Consider the following 19,643-nt stretch of genomic DNA (forward strand, 5'->3'; position numbering starts at 1 on the left):
TTCCCCTTGCACCCGTCCAGACTTGGGTATGTAGTTCCCCATGTGATAGCATGATTAGCCCGTTGTGCCTTAGGCGGTGTGGGCTGGGCAACAATTCTTTCTTTTTCCCTGCCCACACTAATATATGTGATAGCATGACGGCATGTGTGCAGCTGAAAGCAATAAACACAGAGCGATACTTGTGCAAAGCCAGCTGCATGGTGGAAGAAGTGATCCGATGACGAAGCAACGCGGGTCCATTTAGTGTTACTTTTATGCACGGTGCGGCAGTAAGAGAAAGCACTAGCACTGGGGGCCGTTTTGGTTGCTCGCCTTGCTGGCATTTCTATAGGCGCACTTTGCAGAGGGTCTTGATTTCGATGCTTTTATGATGTTCGCCTAATGGAAACAACTCTTTTTAGTTGGAGGGATGTCCCTTTATATCTCGCATTAGTGACCGCTTAGTTCATGGCGCTAGCAGCTGTCTTCTAGGCACTTGGCTGCATTAGACTGCAAATTTGAGGTTTACTAGAAACATAGGTGATAGTGGTATTTATTGAAAACACTCAATTAAGTGGCATGTAAAAAGCAGTCGGAGAAGTACGAGAGCAGATGCACCCCCACAGCTGCAAACATGTGCAAGCTGTGCTTTGCTCAAGCCTGTCAGGTGTCATCCCACATTACGGCGCAACTTTAACGATGCTGTAATCAATTCCTGAATGATATGTGGGGTATAATGACCAAAGAAAACTTGGTAGTCACTTTTTCTTTTTATTGTAAGAAAAGTAATCTCAAGCGTTAAAAATAAGTCGCTAGTATTGTTTAAGGAAACCGGCATCTGCCTGCTTGAATGCCTAAAACAAAAATTGAAATACAGAAAAGCCAGAAGTACAACACGGAAACACAAACAGCACTGCACGTCTTTGCTCCCTTTGGCTGACGCACTTATACACTGTGGCAGTAAGCATGGGCCGTATAAACTACCAGCGAGCGCACGCCTTCGGTTCTATCAAAGTTGCTCTGCAGGTGTTACGTTTCATGTTACGTATCAGATTGCCTTGATATTTGACGCCTCAGACGCCAGAACAGCATGTTGGCTTACTTGAGCTTCGCGAGCTTTCTCAACTTGCACGAATTGCTGCTGTTCGATCTTCTTTGTTTACTGAACTGCCTCATCGTAATTGCAACTTAGTGGTTTGGAAGATGTGCTGTCATAACTTTGATGCAATGCATCCTTATCAAACTTTTTTTCGATCGTGACATTGTAATCAGGCTGCATTGTAATTGGGCTTCGCAGCATGTTTTCGGAAAACTGCTTTCGCGCTCTCCACGCCGACATTCTTCACACGGTGTTGATTTGAGCTGCTTGCGGCAAAGGTATCCTGTTGCATAATAAATTATGCAATTCACCTCTTCTGGCTTTGTGTAGTGATGATCGAGAACCTTTTCGCATTAAGTTAAGTTTCGGTTTCAACAAAGCCGTCAAACGTTTTAAGCTCTTGCAGCTTTTTCTCTTTGACCAGATCTGAGCTGAAAAAAGTCTTCAGATCAGAAAGCGACAAAACCCACTGTTCGCTACTATCATCTCACACTTCAGTTCCCAAACTTAGGTGGCCTTGGAGGAGTCTTTCAAAAACTTGACCTGAGGACACTTCCCTTTTCCATATGTCTAGCCACCTTAAAAATGAATGCAGGGTGTCATTGTCACAGTTGCCTGATTTTATACCTTCTGGTGGAAAATTTCAGTTGGGTGCATTAAAGAGGTCTCTAAAGACATGTGAATTCCGTTGTCCCTTTTAACATTTTCCAGTTCCTCATCCTCAACACTCCTGCTGAATAGTCTGGTTGCATCATCTCACCTCGGCAGTTATTGTGTTGAGATTAAGCTTGGGGCATACTCTTAGACACCCTGGGTCCTTGGTGTCTGCCATATAAAGCTTGTTATAATGGGTCCACAATATTCGTTTCACCACTGATATTCAGAATTTTTGTGCCAGCAGACTATTTTGAACATATCTCATTAGATTTTAGAATCTGAGAAGACCAACACTTTCAGGTTGTCATCAAGGGAGTGCACAATGGACTTCCAGGTGTTTTGAAGATCATCGTTAATATTGCACTGTTCAAACATGCGGCAGTTCCTCGCAGCGTTGTCACGCGTGCATCCTCCAAATGGACTAATGCCTTCATTATTAGCTGACCAAGGACGGTTCCTCGGGTCAGACATTTGCTAGTGAAAACGGCGATTGGTTGTGAATGTTTGTCTCCAAATTAGCCAAACATGAACACCAGTTCATGGTCGGCCAATTCTTTGCTTAATGGGGCTTCCTAATCGTAGTCTACAAAACATGAATACGTAATTGCTTTTGACTGAACTGCCATCTCTTTGCGAACCTAAATTTTATCGAATACTAGAATTGTGTGCCACCGAAAAGCACCTGTAGTGGCCATGTTTTTCTGAATGCTTTAAATAAATTGTGGTAAAATCCACATTTGGTCTTCACCATGCTCAAGTATCTTCTCACGGCCGATGCACATGGGAAAGAGCACGTCCTTTTCCCTCAGTAACATGTATGTTGAATGGGTACAGATATGAAGGCACAAGAGTAATCACGACTCTGCACTACACCGGTTCTTTTTAGTTGTAGCTTTTGCAGCTTACATGCACTGCTTAATGAGAGTTCGCAAGATTTCTGGAAAGTTGATCTGGTCGAGTCTCCCACCTACACCCTCCAGTTCTCTGACTTTATGTTGATCCTTTTTTTACTTGTTCTTCCTGCTTTCGTACACGCTGAATAACTTGCAGTCATCATGGCAGGTATTTTCTCAGGGCCTGAAACCCCGATTCACTTATATGGTCTGTGCTGTTCTCTCCTTGCAAGAACCCTTTTTTGATGAATTTGAAGTGTCTACTCCAATTACACGCAACGACTGCATGTTGCTTGGCTGATTTCGATGTGCACAAAAGCATTACTTATGATGCCAGTTCCCGTGAACATCACTGTGTTATGCGGGCGCACGTCAGGGTATGCACTCACTTCAGGGCCTTCAGCATATTGCATATCTTTCAGTGACACTTCATGAGTAAGACCAAGTGCTTCCAAAGTAATGATTTTCCTCATTATAACTCCTTTTGAATTCATGAAGGCCTCGAACTAGATTAGAACATCAACAAGCTTGGCTGGTCAGGTGCAGTTGATTTTGCTTGGATTTGATTAAATACAAGTGTCGTCTGCTCTCCTAGGTCAACCCTGCTCCACCACTAATATTTGGGCGGTAGCTGTGAAAGGCATGGATTTTGGAAAAGACGCTCGAAACCGTCGAAACCGTCGCTTTTGCTATCACTTCCGTGGCATAAAGCAGCATCAGCGTCGCGATCATTGGCATTCATGAAGTCAGTTTCTCTGTGCTCACTGTGGCTCCCGCTGCACGAAGAACCAGGGCATGGAGAGCCAGCATTTTCAGTGTCCTGGTCACAAATGATAGCAGGCGTTGAATCGGTTTCATGTATGCCTCGCACGCTGTCATTTAGCAGGCTTCACCTTCTGACACCATCTTTTTCTCAGGGGCATCCTTTGGTTCCCTGCTCTCGGGTCTTTTCTTCCTCTTCACAGGCTTTGACAGTTAGCTGGGACCGTTTGGTAAGATCGTTGGAACTGCATCCGATGCAAAAATCACAACTAGTTGTGCTGGTCAACATGATATCATCGTGCTCTGCAGACCACTACTTGCTGACGTAACCGGTGTCAAAATGCTTTTTGCATACATGGGCAGTGGATTGGACAACACTGTCACTGCAGAGATGGCCCTTCGCCACACTTCTAGGCAAGCTTCGTCTTTCGGAGCGCTGAGAAGCGATACCTGCTCCTTGCAGGATGTGTAGCCACTATTTCAGCCATGTACAAAGCACTTCTTGCCCATATTAATGCATAATTAAGCACTTGTTGCAATTGCCAAATGCACAAAACATACAAGACAGTGATCAGAGCACATGTTTGCAGTCACAGTCTAAGGAAATGCTCGAGACGGAAATGCGAGAGTCGCTACTTGAGGCTTTAAGGAAGATGGCAGCAGTTGTCTCAGTTCCTTGCGGATGATTTCGAGGATAACTTCTCGCAAGCTGTTGCTGGTTATGGTGGTGGTGAATGGCACTGGCTTTAGCTGGGTGGTTGTACTGCCGAGTCCGGGTGTTGAAGGTCTTCTCGATCATGGAGGCTTCTTTGGGGAGTTCTGCGACTGTTTTCAGCAGGTGGTGTACGAGGCCGGCAAAGAGTTGGCCCTTGACACCGCACATTAGACACTTCACTTTCTCTTCCTTGATCATCTCGGGGTTGGTGCAGCGAAAGAGGTCCTTCATTTCTTCAACATAACAGAGGGTGAACTCGTTGGGAAGCTGGTCATTGGACTCGAGGAGTCGTTCGGCTCTTTCTTTCCTCGCGACGCTCGGGAACGCCTTTAACAAAGCTCCTTCTTAAATGGCTCCCATGTCTTTGGGAAAGAATTGTGGTTATACCACGCCCATGCTCAGCCCTCCAGTGAGAAGACTTGTCCAATTTTCATCACATCATCCCAATTGTTGAATGATTCCACGCGCTTGCATTGTTCCAACCATTCCTCGGCTCAGTGTCCTTGCCTGGTGTGCCGCTGAAAGTTGACAGCGTCATGGGTGATGCAGGACAATCAGGGTCGACATTGGTGGCAGGCTCATTGTAGATGCTGAGGCGGCTTTTCACTTTCTGGTGCACTCTGCTAGGGTCCCTGCAGATGTCTGCTGCCGTGATGGACTGGTGACAGGTCTTCTGGTGAAAAACAGGGCTGGCATCGCGGCTTGCGAGAAGTGCCTGGTGCATGGAGTATTGCCCAGAACATTCACTAGATGTCGCTTGGTGGTGACAATGCTGTGGACAATGGGTGAGCAAAGTGACGTAAAACACTCTCTTTATTGGGCGGACTTGCACTCGCAAAGAACTGAGCAGCTCGGCAACAGCTGTGACAAGTGTGCTCCGTGGTCAGCGGACACAGTGCGTCCTGCTCTCCACTTCGCTCAGTTTAAAGCTTGCAAGGAACAATTGAGATAAGGCACCAAAGCAACTGCAACAAACTGGGACAATGTGGAAGCAATTGTGCATTGGTGCGATCATTCGAGATAAGTCTGATCACATCTTTCCTCACAAACAAATGACAAAGCCGAGTGTCAGCACCTTTGAGCGTGAACAACAAAGATTCGTGGCAATATCTTGTGGCACTATACTGGCACTGCGTCCAGTTTAGCAGCCAACTACATGTACGTTTTTTTCCATGATGGTGACAAGGCAGTGTATATGGAACGGAGCTGGCAGTAAGGGGTGTGAGCAGACACCAAATTGGTAATGGGGAGCTCCAGGAGGACCGCGAAAACCACACCTCCAAGATAATTGTGCACTTGATTGCCATGGTGAATGGTGCTCTGCAAGTGCAGTTTCATAATATCCTCAGTGTCATAAGTTCAGCCATTGTGGCCAGGAGTATGAATCTTTTGTTCATTTATTAGTTTCCTGGATAAATGCATTTTTTTTGCACTGAGAATAAGTTTTGTGGAGAGGAACTGTGAAGTAACTGTCTCACTTCTCATTTCACACCTCAACTGTACCGTGAGGAGAGTGAGCGAGTGAAAAACAGGAGGAGGGCGCCATAGTGGAGATCTCTGTCAAAATTTCAACCACCTGGTGTTTTTAAACCTCTAATCCTCGACGTAGCACCTGTGCTACAGAGTGTAAAAATCTGAATAATTTTCAGCTGTGCTCGCAGAACTACATGATCGGGTCACTAATTTGAAGAAACTGCCTTTTCAAACGTACTTATCAAAGAAATATATCTGCTGCTAGAAATGCACGAGGTCTGCTGAAAAATAAATGGTTTAAACCTAAACCTAACATCAAAACATTTAAAATTTCTATTTTAATGCTGCACCAGCTAGTGACGGAGCAGTTTTGAATTTTTCTCATTTTACTGTATGCGCCTGCCTATTCGGTGTACAGATTTATTGCCCTTAGACATTTAAAAATCACCACTTTATTTATGCATTTACCATCTTTTTCTTGGTATGTCTCCCAATAGACCATTTGGGATAAAAAGCCTGTGAGTTCATAAATTTTTACAATGTTTTCATTACCTGGGTTTTATGGGGTCAATGTGAACTGACATTGCACACGTACACACACACACGCGCGCATGCATGTGCACACAAACACACAGCGTTATTGTACTTGAAAGTTTTGCATTGTGCTTTGCCTGACCTGTTGTGTTGTCACTCTGCTGGCAGCTATCTTCGAGAGCCCTCTTTTCATAACAGCAATGCTCGATTCTTTCTGCGCTCATTACAGGCTGGGATCTAGCTTGACGGCCATGGGCAGTCGTGAGACAGATGGCATCACTGGCAATGTTGGCATCAGCACCTCAAGTGGTGGTCAATGCAGCCGCTTGCCTGTGGTGCCAGACTTGTTCTCACCGGACTCCACCAACTACCGGGAACTGTTCCACCAGGATCTTCTAGAGTTCTACCACAACTCTGTCCGCTTCATAGTCACTGCAGTCGGTGGGTCTTCTGGCAATGATGTCAAGGCTAAGACCTTGACTGCGTGGATACTGCTTTCAGTGCATCTGGTGTTTTAACTCTTAAATTGTGCAAATGTATATTGTTGAAAAGCTTCCTTTTTTGTTAACACGATTGTATAATGCGGCATCCAGTGACGCAGCCATGGCTGCTCATTGCGCAGCTGCACGTACGGTGCAAAGAGTAGCTCCTGTCAGGAAATTGTAGAGTTGCAGTGGAACGTCAAAACTTGAGTCGCAACATAGCAGGTTTCTAGGACCAACCTCCACATGCTCGGCTTGCGCTCCTGGTACGCGCCACTCCACTTCATTTTCGTCTTCTACCGAACAGCGCAGCCTGCACCAAAGCATCACATGGGAGTGCCGAACTGAGTGTCACCATGGCACGGCGTTGGTTGGTGCTACACTCCTACCACTGTGCACGGAGGGTGCCACAAATCCGTAGAATGACGAATGACTTCACTCCTCTCTGCTTCTCGTTTCTCCTACATGTTAAATCAACAATGCCACAAAACTGAGAAATCTGCCCTTAATGGGAGAAGCGGCTATGCACATTCTTTTTTATTATTTCTTGTTTTATATACATGAAAATTTTTGGGCACTTTAGAAATAATTTCATGACTACTCTCACAAAGTTTCACTATTACATCTCCCAAATATTCCTTTCTAATTATTCCTCTCAAGCTTGTGAAAGGGCTACTGAGTTAGGAAAATGTGGCAGAATGCTGGTTCAATATTCACTGCGTTCCTACTGGCATGCTACAGGTCGAGAGATTCTTAGAATTATTTTTCGCTAAGCAGAAATTTTTATTTTGAATTTTTGTGATGCAGTGTACGTTTAGATATGTCTAGAGTGAAGTAAATTTCATACAAAATGTGTAAAATTCACAAATTTGGAAAGCAAAGAATGTCATGGTCTGCAGTATAGTCCTAGGAGTGCAACAAAACAAATGCGGTCAAAATGGACAAAAAAGTCATGAAGAAATATCCTCCACAAGGTGAGTATCTAGGCAGAAAACTGTAACGGAGCAAAAGGCCGTTGTTCCTTGCAATTAAAAGCCACCGCAGTTAACGAAACAATTTTTTTAGTGTACTTTCTGATCAATTTCAGCAGCGAAAGTTCGAGAGAGCATAGAAACTAGGCATATAAAAAGATACAATTTTCAACAGATTAATTTTTAATCCAAATTTTGGGATTTGAAAGCCGCGTCCCCTTCATGCACCTTTGCCCGTAACTGCAGGGAGTGCTCTTTCTTGGGAACAAGTGGACTTGAGAGAAGGTTTCATGCTGGTTTGATGAAGGCAGGGGACCTTTGGGCCGGGCTGCATGTGCTGCCACAGCACGCATTCAGTGCGGCGCAGAGGCGACCGGATTTGGGCACTGTATGTGCATTGCCTGTGGCAAGGGGAAATACTCATGGTGGACCTGGTCGTAAGGTTGGTAACAACCATGCTGCAGAAGGTATGCACTAAGATGCCCAGCCTTCCGAGTGCTCGGAACACAAATACCATCAATTGTGGCGGAAGAGGCTAAAAAAGATCTCGGTGATACGATGATGATTATGGATTTTTATGGCGCAAGGGCAGCTATGGCCAAAGAGCGCCATGTCACAAGGTATTTTTTCTTTTTCTCAAGGTGGGGTCAGAGACCCATTTCCCAAGCATTTCACCCTAAATAAGCCGAGCACCAGACCAGGGGAAAGCTTGTACCCATTGTATCACCGGTGGGTACCCGGCGGCACTGGGGATCGAACCCCGCACCTCCCGCATACGAGGCGGCTCGGTGATGTGAATCTCACGGAATCGCGCGCAAAAATTCGTATCCGAAATTTTGTATCCAAACGAACAAAATTCGTATGCAAAAGCATGAAAAATGCATTCACACAGATCTGTGTTTACGGCCGACGGCATTTATACTCTGCTGTGCGGCCACAGCTCGCTACTCGCAGTGTGTACCGTGCGATTAGCGGTCGCTACTTTGGCGATGTTTGCGGGCCGCACACCGCCGCTCATTGCATGCGTGCGGTGCGTTAACGCGAGATTAACGATCGCGACGTCAGCGATGTGTGCGGACCGCGCACCGCCGCTCACTGTGCGCGTTGCGTACCGCGCGATTAGTGACCGCGGCATTGTTGATGAGTGTGGGCCGTGCACCACCGCTCACTGTGCGCGGTGCATACCGCGCGATTAGCGATCGCGACGTCAGCGATGTGCGTGCAGCGCTTAATGCTTGAGGGTGCGATCACGGCTCACGTGTTCGTATTGTTACGTGGTGGCAAGCCAAGGAAAGCACGACATGATGACAGAATGAAGATATAATTTGTTGTTGTTAGATATGATTTAATAGCTCAGGGCCTAGCGCGAGCACTCCGTCCCGCACCACTGCACTCTTCTTCGTCTTCATAACATGACCCCGGTCCTCAGAGCGATCGTCCCGATCGATTGCTTGAATTACGAATGGTGAGGTGACGATGAGGATGATCAGGAAGGATAGAATAAGATGAAAGGCTTGCCACCAAGATGAAGGAGATGATCTGGTGGACGGTTGCCCCCGGAGCTTCAGGTCCAGCGGTCGGTCAACCACAGCCGAAGGTCAAGGGTTGAGGGATCGCCGCACAGCCTGGGCGGGGGTGCCGTCTTGGTTCGGGTCGTAGTCGGGTCATCGTACGTCAGGTCCTGGTCGTCGTGTATTGTGTTCGGGGCTTCGTCTTCATAACAGTATCATCCGTAGAGGCAATTGGGAGAGAGTTCGAAAATTCCGCACATCGTACACAATGCACTCTGGCCGGGGAATTTCGCGAAGTCATATCATCGCGAAATTGTTATCAACTGTGTTCGTATCATCGAGACTCTACTGTAAGTAGGATGGCATGAGATTGTGTTCTGCCCTCACTCTCCAGCTCACTTGATGCATGAGGCAATAAATGTTCAATTTTCAAATATATTCTCGCTGCAAGGCAATTATTTATTTGGACACAATTGCCATTCTCTTATTTCGTTTGGGGCACTTTTGAGAAAGCGAAAAATTTATTGGTGTTCCTAAAGGGAGTGTGCTGTATTGATACAACCCACCAGGTTGCCAAAATGTTCTTTTGAAGTGGACTTCCTAGCATCAGGAATTAACAAAATCCATAAGTTCGAGCATGAGAAATGCATTTATGTATTTACGGCTGAAGATGCTGAATGTGCATATATTTTGCTGAAGTTTTTCCCGGGGTCAACTGGGAGGGAATTCTGGACGCTGTAAAGCTGGACTGATCCATCTCCTATGAACATTCTCAATGCTTGGGAAGCTTCGGCTTAATGCAGCTGTGAGAACGCTTGCCCCACCCCACACAGACACTTTCATTTTTTACCTCTCTGTAATTATGGCCATGAAATTGTCACTGGGCATAGCACCATGCTGGAAGGGCCACAAGTGAATGAGAAGAAGAATGTAATGTGCGCAGCACAGTGAAGGGGTGTGAAGTGTATGAAGGAGTATTAAGTGTTTGGAACACCATAAACTTTGGTCTGTAGAGTGCAGTTTAGTGGGAAAATTTGTATCGCTGATATTCTCCTTTCTTCAGAACATATTGGGCCTCACCTCACATGCTGCTGGTGCTGTTGGTGTTTCCAGCTCCAGTGGAGGTGTGGGACAGTGCCACCACATCTCCGCTATTTGCATCTCCTCCCCCTCTGCTGACCCGGGCCCGGGTTAGTCCAGTAGTGCGCTTGGTTCCGAGGCATTGCTTGAGCATGGTGATGGAGTGCTCGGAAGAGGCCACCTGCTCGACCATCCACGGCACTACTGCTCTGGCGAGTCACATGTGGACTTCTTTGTCTTCTTTGTAATGCAGGTTAAGCATAGGCAAGTGCTGCACTGTTGAAATGAAATTGGGATGATGAACTGCATTAGCATGCTGTACCTGTTGGTTTAGGTTTTAATTGCATGCAAGGATCTGCATTCCTTCTGCCTTCTTGGGCCAAATTTTGTCAGTTGTTTGGTTGACATATTTAACTTATTGATGCCCTCTTATTAAGCAGGGCTTGGCTCAAAAAGCTGCTCATTTCATTTTGGCAGAGATCGAGAGGCAGTCAGGTGTAAGAATGCCAAGCTTTGGACACTTCGTATATTTGGCTTTGCTAGTTTAGAGAAGAAAAAAACGAACATGGGTTCGATCACAACACTGCACCATTTCTTGGTGCAAACCTTCAGGTTGTGACATGTTACTGAGGCCCTGACTCAAGGAATCGAGACTGGAACCATTGCATAGTCGTGTGATAATCAATAAAACATGGTGTATTGTGAACAATATCACAGGCTTTGTCAAAAATGTACAACGAGAGGTCTTTGCTGTAGTGCAAGCATCCATGAAAAGGCCAAGTTTTGCAGGGGTGAGGACGAGAATTTTTCCCATTTTCAAGAGGTTTGGTGCTTTGGGGATGCACCATTAGCCACAGAGCAAGGCTAAGAAGCAAGTAGTGTGTGCTGTGCATTTTTGACAAAAGCTGTATACACTTTTCTTTTCGTAAACTTTTTCTGCCGGCATGAACTATGTAGTAGGTAGAGGCCGACTGATATTCAGAGTCAACTTGTGCGTGGTAATATACATTAGATGAAAACTGCCAAACAATTCTTAGTCAAATGTTTAGGGGAATCTTCCAAGGTGGAGTAGATTTGTAATAAGGGAGTAATTACTCCCTTTGCCATTTGGCTCTGCTTGGGTGGATGCCAATGCATAATTACTCCTTTATTGCCAAACAATTCATTGGTAAAGTGCAGCAGACTTGGTGCTGCTTAGCTGATGAGTGAAATGCCAGGTGCCCAGGTAGCTACAGTTAAATCCCGGCACAACGAATACCACTTCAACGAAGTTTTCGCCACAACAATGTATTTTTCATTCCCCGCAAAATCCCCTCAGGAGTTAATGTATTAAAATTCCCTCGAAAACGAATTACTTTGGGAGCACGCACTCGCTTCTACGAATTTTTCGCGAGCCTTCACCGGTCAGTGACCCGCCTTTCTTCAAAAGTTGGGTGCTGTACGAGATTATTTCCTGCTAAAGGAGTGGCTTGGAGCAGCTAAATAATGCATGGAATGTATGTTTATTACATTTTCATCTATTCTTTATTAAAAAATTTCGTTGGGAGTCGTTTATTCGTTACAGGGAAGCAACGAGGGGACTTGTTGGCGCCGTGCGAAGGCTGCCGGCCGTACGAGGGCCAAAGACGAATCCAAATCCAGTCGCCAGCCTCCCCTCCCCACCTTCTCCGCAGCCCTGGCCGCCATTTTCTCGTGTGTTGGTGTATGTTCATCGTCGATCTCTCACTGCAGTCTGATCTCGTCGATCGCCTCTGCCATGTCGCCGCGAACGAAGAAGCGAAAGTTTATTTCGCTAGAAGAAAAGGATAGAATTATCGCCGAAGCGGAAAGCGAAAAGAAGGCAATTATTGCCGCAGATTTTGGCATCGCGCCGAGTTCGCTATCGACGATTTTGAAGAATAAGGACAGCATTAGGAAGGCACTTTCATCGGGCACTTCAGCGCAGCACAAGAAAGTTACGCAACCAACGTATGAAGAGCTCTACAAGGCTGTCTATGCTTGGTTCGTCGATACGCGAGCAAGAAACATGCCCCTGAGCGGTAAAATTGTACAGCAGAAGGCCCTAAATTATGCTTGTTTGCTAGGGCTGAACGACTTTAAGGCAAGCATAGGATGGCTGAATCGCTTTAAAGAAAGGCATAACATCGTCGGCAAGGTTTTGTGCGGTGAATCGGCATCTGCGGACGTTCACGGCGCATCAGCATGGGTGGCGGACAACATGACTGACATAATGAGCAGTTACGCTCTGTCTGATATTTATAACGCAGACGAGACGGGCCTCTTCTATGAGATGCTGCCAGCGGAGACGCTTGATTTTAAAGGGCAGTGTTGCCACGGAGGCAAACATAGCAAGAAACGAGTAACTGTGCTGCTGTGAAAAGATGTGGATGGGTCTGACAAACACCCCCCGTTAGTTATTGGCAAAAGTGCAAAACTGCGCGGCTTCAAGGGGAACAGGAGCCTATCTGTCAAGTATGTGGCAAACAGCCGGTTGTGGACGACCCGTGCCATTTTTGCTGACTGAGTGGTGGCACTTGACCGCGACATGAGCAGACAAAATCGAAAGGTTTGTTTGCTCTTGGACAATTGTTCAGCGCACCACATTGACGACGTCAAGCTGTCAAGTGTGGAGCTGAAGTTCTTCCCGCCGAACTGTACCTCAGTCATTCAACCCCTGGACCAAGGCATCATCCGGAGCATGAAGTCTTCCTACCGGGAGAGGTTGATCCAGCAGCTTCTGAACACCGACACTGGTAGGGAGACGAAAGTCAATCTTTTCATGGCTTTAGAAATGTTGGCTGCGGTATGGAGAGCAACGCGGTGAAGCGTGATCCGCAACTGCTTCAAGCCCGCTGGGTTTGTCGACAGCAAGGCGACCAGCACGACTGCAGCTGCGGAACGTGTACCATCGTCACCGACTCCGGGGATGGACGTTACGTGGAAATCGCTCCAGGTAGCTGGAAACGTCCCTGCTGATATAGCGCTGGACGATTTCCTCGACGCTGACTCGGACGTGATTGTCCACGAGGAACAAAGCGATGAAGACATCATCAAAAGTGTTCGCGAGCCGGAAGAGCCGTCCGATCATGAAGACGACTCCGCTCAAGATTTACCTGCCCCGGCAGCTTCATCGCAGGTACTGGATGCCTTCGACGTTATTAGAAAATTCCTTGGCACACACGATGACGACATTGTGATGTCGCTGTTAACAGAGTGCGAGAGTCGTGTGACGCCGCTGCTGCCACTGAAACGCAAGCAGGCTAAGCTCACAGATTTCTGGCAATAAAACTATGTTTTGATGGAGTTATTGCCTTGCATTTTTGGTTAATTTTTCGACAGCGAAATTTCGCGACAACGAGCTTTCTCGCGCGTCCCGTCGATTTCGTTGTAGCGGGATTCAACTGTATATTCAAAGACTGTACAGAAGGTCATGCCCCTCTTTTGGTTGTTTTCAAAATTTATGTAGATGGCAACAGGTATAGTGCTTGGCAATTTCGAGCAGCGCTTCCGGCTCCAAGAATGGCTTGTGCTCTGAAACCAGCAGGGAAAGGGAAATTGTCTATTGTAATGCATTCAGGATTGTATTTCAAATGCGTACTATATTATATTGCCTTCATCGTGTTTTGACCTCCTTTCCTTTTCCTCTCTTTGCAGAGGGAGGAGCTGTTTGCTGATCCCGTGCTTCATGTTTATAGAGCATGAAAGGATGATCATGATGGAATTCGAAATTAATTACTGTACTAATAATAAGTGCAGCTATCGGCAACAACTGAGTACTTGGTGGATTCTTTGCTGCATGGGTGGCTACTAGTATTGGCTGTGTTTTTAGTGCTTTTAGGTGGCTGGGTGGAATTTTTGGCATCAAAGGTCTTCTGTAGAGTCATTCTTTCTGGCCATTGTTTTTAGATCTTCTAGACAACTCTCAACATACTCTATGGGCTTACATTTTATTTTACCCTACAAATAGTCATAATTGGTATTAAAGGCAAGGACACCCAATTTTGGTATAGTATGGCGTGTTTTGGTGTGGTATGATAAAGCTTCATATGTAGCTATGACAGCCGTAAGGCTCTAGATTAATTTCGATCACCTGGGTTTCATTAACGTGCTCAGCCATCGCACAGCCCATTGGCACAATTTGCAGTTTGCCTTCATAGAAATGCGGCCGCTAGTATTCAATCCCATGCCCTTGGGCCACTAGGCCCATCGCAGTGACTACGAAATTTTAATTGCTCGCTTTATATAGAACAGGGGTGACGACGTCACAAACAGGGTTGAGGCTACATAGAGCATACAAGAACTACTGCTTCGAAGTTTTAATTTGATCTCCTCTTGTATCAACCTACCGTGAAGACTGGAAGATAAAGAGTTGGTTAACAGTTACTGCATTGCAGTTTTCTTGTGCTTCACACAACCACATTCCTACTTGTGGCATTGTAGTCTCAGTTCAGCTGCCGAGACCAGAATCCCTATTGAGTTGGAGGAGAAATTCAATTATAAATTATTGGCAGGTATGGGCAAATTCTACAATGTGATGCATGTTTACTAATGTTTTACAGACCATTCCAGAGAAAGTACTTGATGCTGTATATTTCCTAAAAGATATAACTGAGGAACGGCATGTCAGAAGGCTGCAAACTGGGTCATTTTTAAGCCTCGCAATTTTAAAGCACATTGTCCAGACTTTTTCGGGGTACTGCAATTTTTGTGACATGGGCAGACTCATATCATATGGCCTGCCAGAAAAATCCGCGCGCAAAGAGAATAAATGAGCTAACGAGAGAGGGTTGGGAGGCGACCGTGTCAAACTGCTTGGACCTAGAGTCCCAGAGAGCTCTTGTTCAAAGAGCGCGGTCAGCGGCTACCACCACCGGCGTCCCGGAATGAGGACTACCACCCAGACGATGGACCCTCCACTCCCCTAAAACCCACCCCACTGCATCCAATAAAGATTGTACCACCACATCCTAAAGGCTCCTCCTTTTCTGAACCTCGAGCCCAGGGTGATTGCTTCTCAGCGGCACCCTACCATTTGAGGTGGTCCTGTAGTACCTAGCTCTGCTTTTTCCTGCATTTCCTCCAACAACCTATCTAATTTTAAAGGTTCTTTTGTGCCCCATCATAGCATCTAAAACATCACATCTGGCCTGTCTCTCATGACTAGAGTGGGTGGCATGCTAAAAACCATAGGAGTATGTATACGTTTCGGAAACAAATGTTATTCTTGGTTGCCTTTCCCTGTCAGGGAAATTTTATGTTTTGTGCATGGTGTTTTATTGGCACCAACAGAGAACCTTTGAAAGTCTCATAGAATTCCTTAGTTTCAGTGGTTTCATGCAAGTTCAGGTTTCATATTAGGCTGGCTGCTTTCCATGCTAGGGCTGTCTCTTCAAATTCTTGGCCTGAGATCCGCCGTCCGACTGGCTGAAGAGGCCGCCGGGATACAAGAGATCCTGGCCAGCATCTGACGCGACTACCCCATGCGGCCGGATCTCTCCTGATCCTCCTCCCTCAACTGAGGGTATGGGACAGGGGAGGTCTGGATGAGGTGGTCTCATTCTGTTGGACAATAAAGTTTGGACTACTACTACTTGGCCTGAGATTCTTTAAAACATCTGTATTGATACCTGCATGAGACGTTTGATGTATTTGTCGCGTCAGTTCTGGCACCACCATTTAGTTTTTCAGTCCAGGGCCCTTTTTTTGCTGTTTCTATGGTTTTGGTTTATGGGGGTTTTACGTCCCAAAGCGACTCTGACTATGATGGACGCCGTAGTGAAGAGCTCCGGAAATTTCGACCACCTGGGGTTCTTTAACGTGCACTGATATCACACAGTACACGGGCTTCTAGAATTTCGTCTCCATCGAAATTCGACCGTCGCGACATTTCTGCGAGCTAGTAGGGCCACTGTTTTTCGCTCAAACACCATTGTGTAGTTGTTCAAGAATTTCGTCTCCATCGAAATTCGACCGTCGCGACATTTCTGCGAGCTAGTAGGGCCACTGTTTTTCGCTCAAACACCATTGTGTAGTTGTTCACAATAAATGCGTGCAGTTTGTCCCTCCTTTACGCTGCAAGTTAGCACCTGTACACTGTAGCCCACAAAACGTGACCATTAAGAGTAGAACTATTCAATTTCCCAGAAGTAAGTATCAACTGCTAACAGAAAAGAATTTTTGTTCAAGTTGGTCACATTTTCAAAGTGATGCGAAGCGAAATTTTCATCACAAAACAGTATTTCATATTTTTTTAGTATGCTCTGTATGTGCAGTGTTGATAGTTATTTCTCTATTCTATATACATTTCATTCACTTATGAAGGCTTATTCGCTCTGAAAGGGGCGTTTGTACACAAATAGAAAAGGGAAGGAGTTCACGGCGGGCAGCGCAGAAAACGGCCAGTCCAACCGAAGCAATAGACAGTTGTAGTATAGCGTTTGCGTTTTTTGCGTACACAACACGCAAGACTGTTGCGCACGCGAAATCCAAAGTGCGAACGACGCCTTTAGATGAGCGTTTGCGGACCGTTCCGCAACAGGCGGTCAGTGGACAAACAACACCCAGGTTCAGCCACGTTTGGGGAAGTACCTAGCGCCACCACACGTCAGATATCTTCCCTTTCGCTGTACTGCTCTTCAGTTCCAGACCTGCGTGTCAACCAAGAGAACGCTTTGAAACTTTTCACTGTATACTTTTCGACTATATTTTCATGCAATCGAAATAGCTTACTTGCGCAGGTTCACACGATCGTTGGCCGCGTACTGGCTCAGCAGCAGCTAAGCTCGTTCGCGCACAGCGCGAACTGCGAACGCCTTAGCCGAATACCCGCCGAGAGTTGTTGCGATCTCGGCCCACTTGAGCGGGTTCCCCAATGGGTTGCATTCGCGAACCTCGCGCAGGAGCTCTATGTCCTCCGCCACCGAAAAACGCGCGCGGCTGGCGGCCATGGTCCTCACACGTGTGCGAAACCGAAACTTTGATAAAATAGCCATACAAAATTGACACAAACGTCCGTTGCCATGACGACAGTGTAAACAGTCTGTTTTTAGGCTTACAGGAATAGACTGTTATCTCCAAATTACCGACAACTTATCACATATAACATTGTGTCCGACTGAGATAACAAGAATCGGAAGCCAATGCAACCATTTACAGCCAGCTGAGCGCCGAATAACGCAATGACGAGGTATTTTAGAACCGAAGCGGGCAAGCAGGGTGCCGCCATGTTGCCTCCGTAAGCCCTGCAAAGAAGATGCGCTATTTCCAGGAAAATGCGTGCGTACGCTAAACGCTAAGCTTCCTTTAGCGTTCTGCGCATGCGCATTCTACATACGCTATTTTATTGCGACGCAAAGGTTTTGCGTACGCGAGAAAACAGGAAGTGGACCTGGAAGAGCCCCAATGGTGAGATTAAAAATGAAATCGACTTCATACTATGCACTAAACCTGGCATCATTAAGGATGTGGCCGTCCTCGGAAGGGTGCGTTGCAGCGACCATAGAATGGTAAGGTCTAGAATTAGCTTAGACTTGAAGAGGGAACGGAAGAAGCTAGCGAAGAAGAAGACCATTAACGAGTTAGCCGTAAGAGGGAAAGCACAGGAGTTTAGGATAGCGCTGCAAAACAGATACTCGGCTTTAACTGAGGAAGATGATCTTGATGTTCATTCAATGCACGATAACCTGACATCAATAATTACGGAGTGCGCAGTAGAAGTAGGCGGTAGGGCAGTTCGAAAAGATACCGGGAAGCTATCTCAGGTGACGAAAGATCTGATTAAGAAGCGCCAAAACATGAAGGCATCTAACACTACCGATAGAATAGAACTAACGGAGCTATCAAAGTTAATAAATAAGCGCAAGGTAGCCGACATAAGGAAGTTTAATATGGAGAGAATCGAGCATGCTATAAAGAACGGAGGTAGCCTAAAAACAGTGAAGAGGAAACTAGGCATAGGTAAAAACCAGATGTATGCATTAAGAGACAAGCAGGGCAATGTCATTAGCAATATGGATAAGATAGTTAACGTAGCCGAAGAGTTCTACACAGACCTGTACAGTAGCCAATGTAATCAGAGCGCTAATGAGAAAGACAGCAGTGCACAGCAATACGTCATCCCGCCAGTCACGAAAGATGAAGTAAAGAAAGCCTTAGAAGCAATGAAAAGGGGAAAAGCAGCTGGGGAGGATCAGGTAACAGCAGATCTGTTGAAGGATGGAGGGGACATCGTGCTAGAGAAACTAGCCACCCTGTATACGCAATGCCTTATGACCTCGACTGTACCAGAAGCTTGGAAGAATGCAAACATTATCTTAATTCATAAGAAGGGAGACGCCAAGGACTTGAAAAAATTACAGGCCGATCAGCTTACTATCCGTTGCCTACAAAGTATTTACTAAGGTGATCGCTAATAGAGTCAGGGCAACGTTAGACTTTAATCAACCAAATGATCAGGCAGGCTTTCGTAAAGGATATTCTACAATAGATCATATTCACACTATCAATCAGGTGATAGAGAAATGCGCAGAATATAACCAACCTCTATATATAGCTTTCATTGATTACGAGAAAGCATTCGACTCAGTGGAAACCTCAGCAGTCATACAGGCATTGCGTAATCAGGGGGTAGAAGAGCCTTATGTCAAAATACTGGAAGATATATATAGCAACTGCACAGCTACTATAGTCCTCCATAAAGTCAGCAATAAAATTCCAATAAGGAAGGGCGTCAGGCAAGGAGACACGATCTCGCCAATGCTGTTCACCGCATGTTTGCAGGAGGTATTTCGAGGCCTGAATTGGGAAGAGTTGGGAATAAGAATAAATGGAGAATACCTAAATAATCTGAGATTTGCTGATGACATTGCCTTGCTGAGTCACTCAGGAGGTGAACTGCAAATCATGATCAACGAGTTAGACAGGCAGAGCAGATCGATGGGTCTAAAAATTAACATGCAGAAAACCAAGGTAATGTTCAACAGCCTAGCAAGGGAACAACAGTTCACAATTGGCAGCGAGAGCCTAGAAATGGTGCCGGAATACGTCTACTTAGGGCAGGTAGTGACAGCTGATCCGGATCATGAGAGGGAGATAACTAGAAGGATAAGAATGGGATGGAGCGCATATGGCAAATTCTCGCAGATCATGAGTGGCAGTTTACCAATTTCCCTCAAGAAGAAAGTGTACAACAGCATAATCTTACCGGTACTCACCTACGGGGCAGAAACGTGGAGGCTAACGAAAAGAGTTCAGCTTAAGTTAAGGACAACGCAGCGAGCCATGGAAAGAAAAATGATAGGTGTAACGTTAAGAGATCGGAAGCGGGCAGAGTGGGTGAGGGAACAAACACGGGTTAATGACATCCTAGTCGAAATCAAGAGAAAGAAATGGGCTTGGGCAGGGCATGTAATGCGAAGGCAAGATAACCGCTGGTCTTTAAGGGTAACGGAGTGGGTTCCAAGAGAAAATAAGCGTAGCAGGGGGCGGC

The 19,643-nt window shown here is 46.1% G+C and overlaps 1 protein-coding gene across 1 annotated transcript; it reads left to right on the forward strand.

The window, feature by feature from the left end:
* The first annotated feature begins 4,855 nt into the window (after positions 1 to 4,855).
* Positions 4,856 to 13,858, forward strand: LOC144122861 (uncharacterized). The gene is made up of 4 exons (XM_077655845.1): positions 4,856 to 4,890; positions 6,342 to 6,553; positions 10,190 to 10,368; positions 13,811 to 13,858. Exons 1-4 carry the CDS (start codon positions 4,856 to 4,858, stop codon positions 13,856 to 13,858), a joined length of 474 nt encoding a protein of 157 aa, XP_077511971.1.
* The last annotated feature ends 5,785 nt before the right edge of the window (positions 13,859 to 19,643 follow it).

Source organism: Amblyomma americanum, chromosome 1, assembly GCF_052857255.1.
Source record: "Amblyomma americanum isolate KBUSLIRL-KWMA chromosome 1, ASM5285725v1, whole genome shotgun sequence".
In the NCBI taxonomy this organism is placed as follows: Eukaryota; Metazoa; Arthropoda; class Arachnida; order Ixodida; family Ixodidae; genus Amblyomma; species Amblyomma americanum.

Bases quoted from the DNA above. Each gene is read 5' to 3' on its own strand.
- LOC144122861 (XM_077655845.1), top strand. From the start codon at position 4,856: ATGTCGCTTGGTGGTGACAATGCTGTGGACAATGG. The intron at 4,891-6,341 runs GTGAGCAAAGTG...CGCTCATTACAG, and splicing joins GACAATGCTGTGGACAATGG to GCTGGGATCTAGCTTGACGG. The intron at 10,369-13,810 runs GCGAGTCACATG...CTCTCTTTGCAG, and splicing joins TCCACGGCACTACTGCTCTG to AGGGAGGAGCTGTTTGCTGA.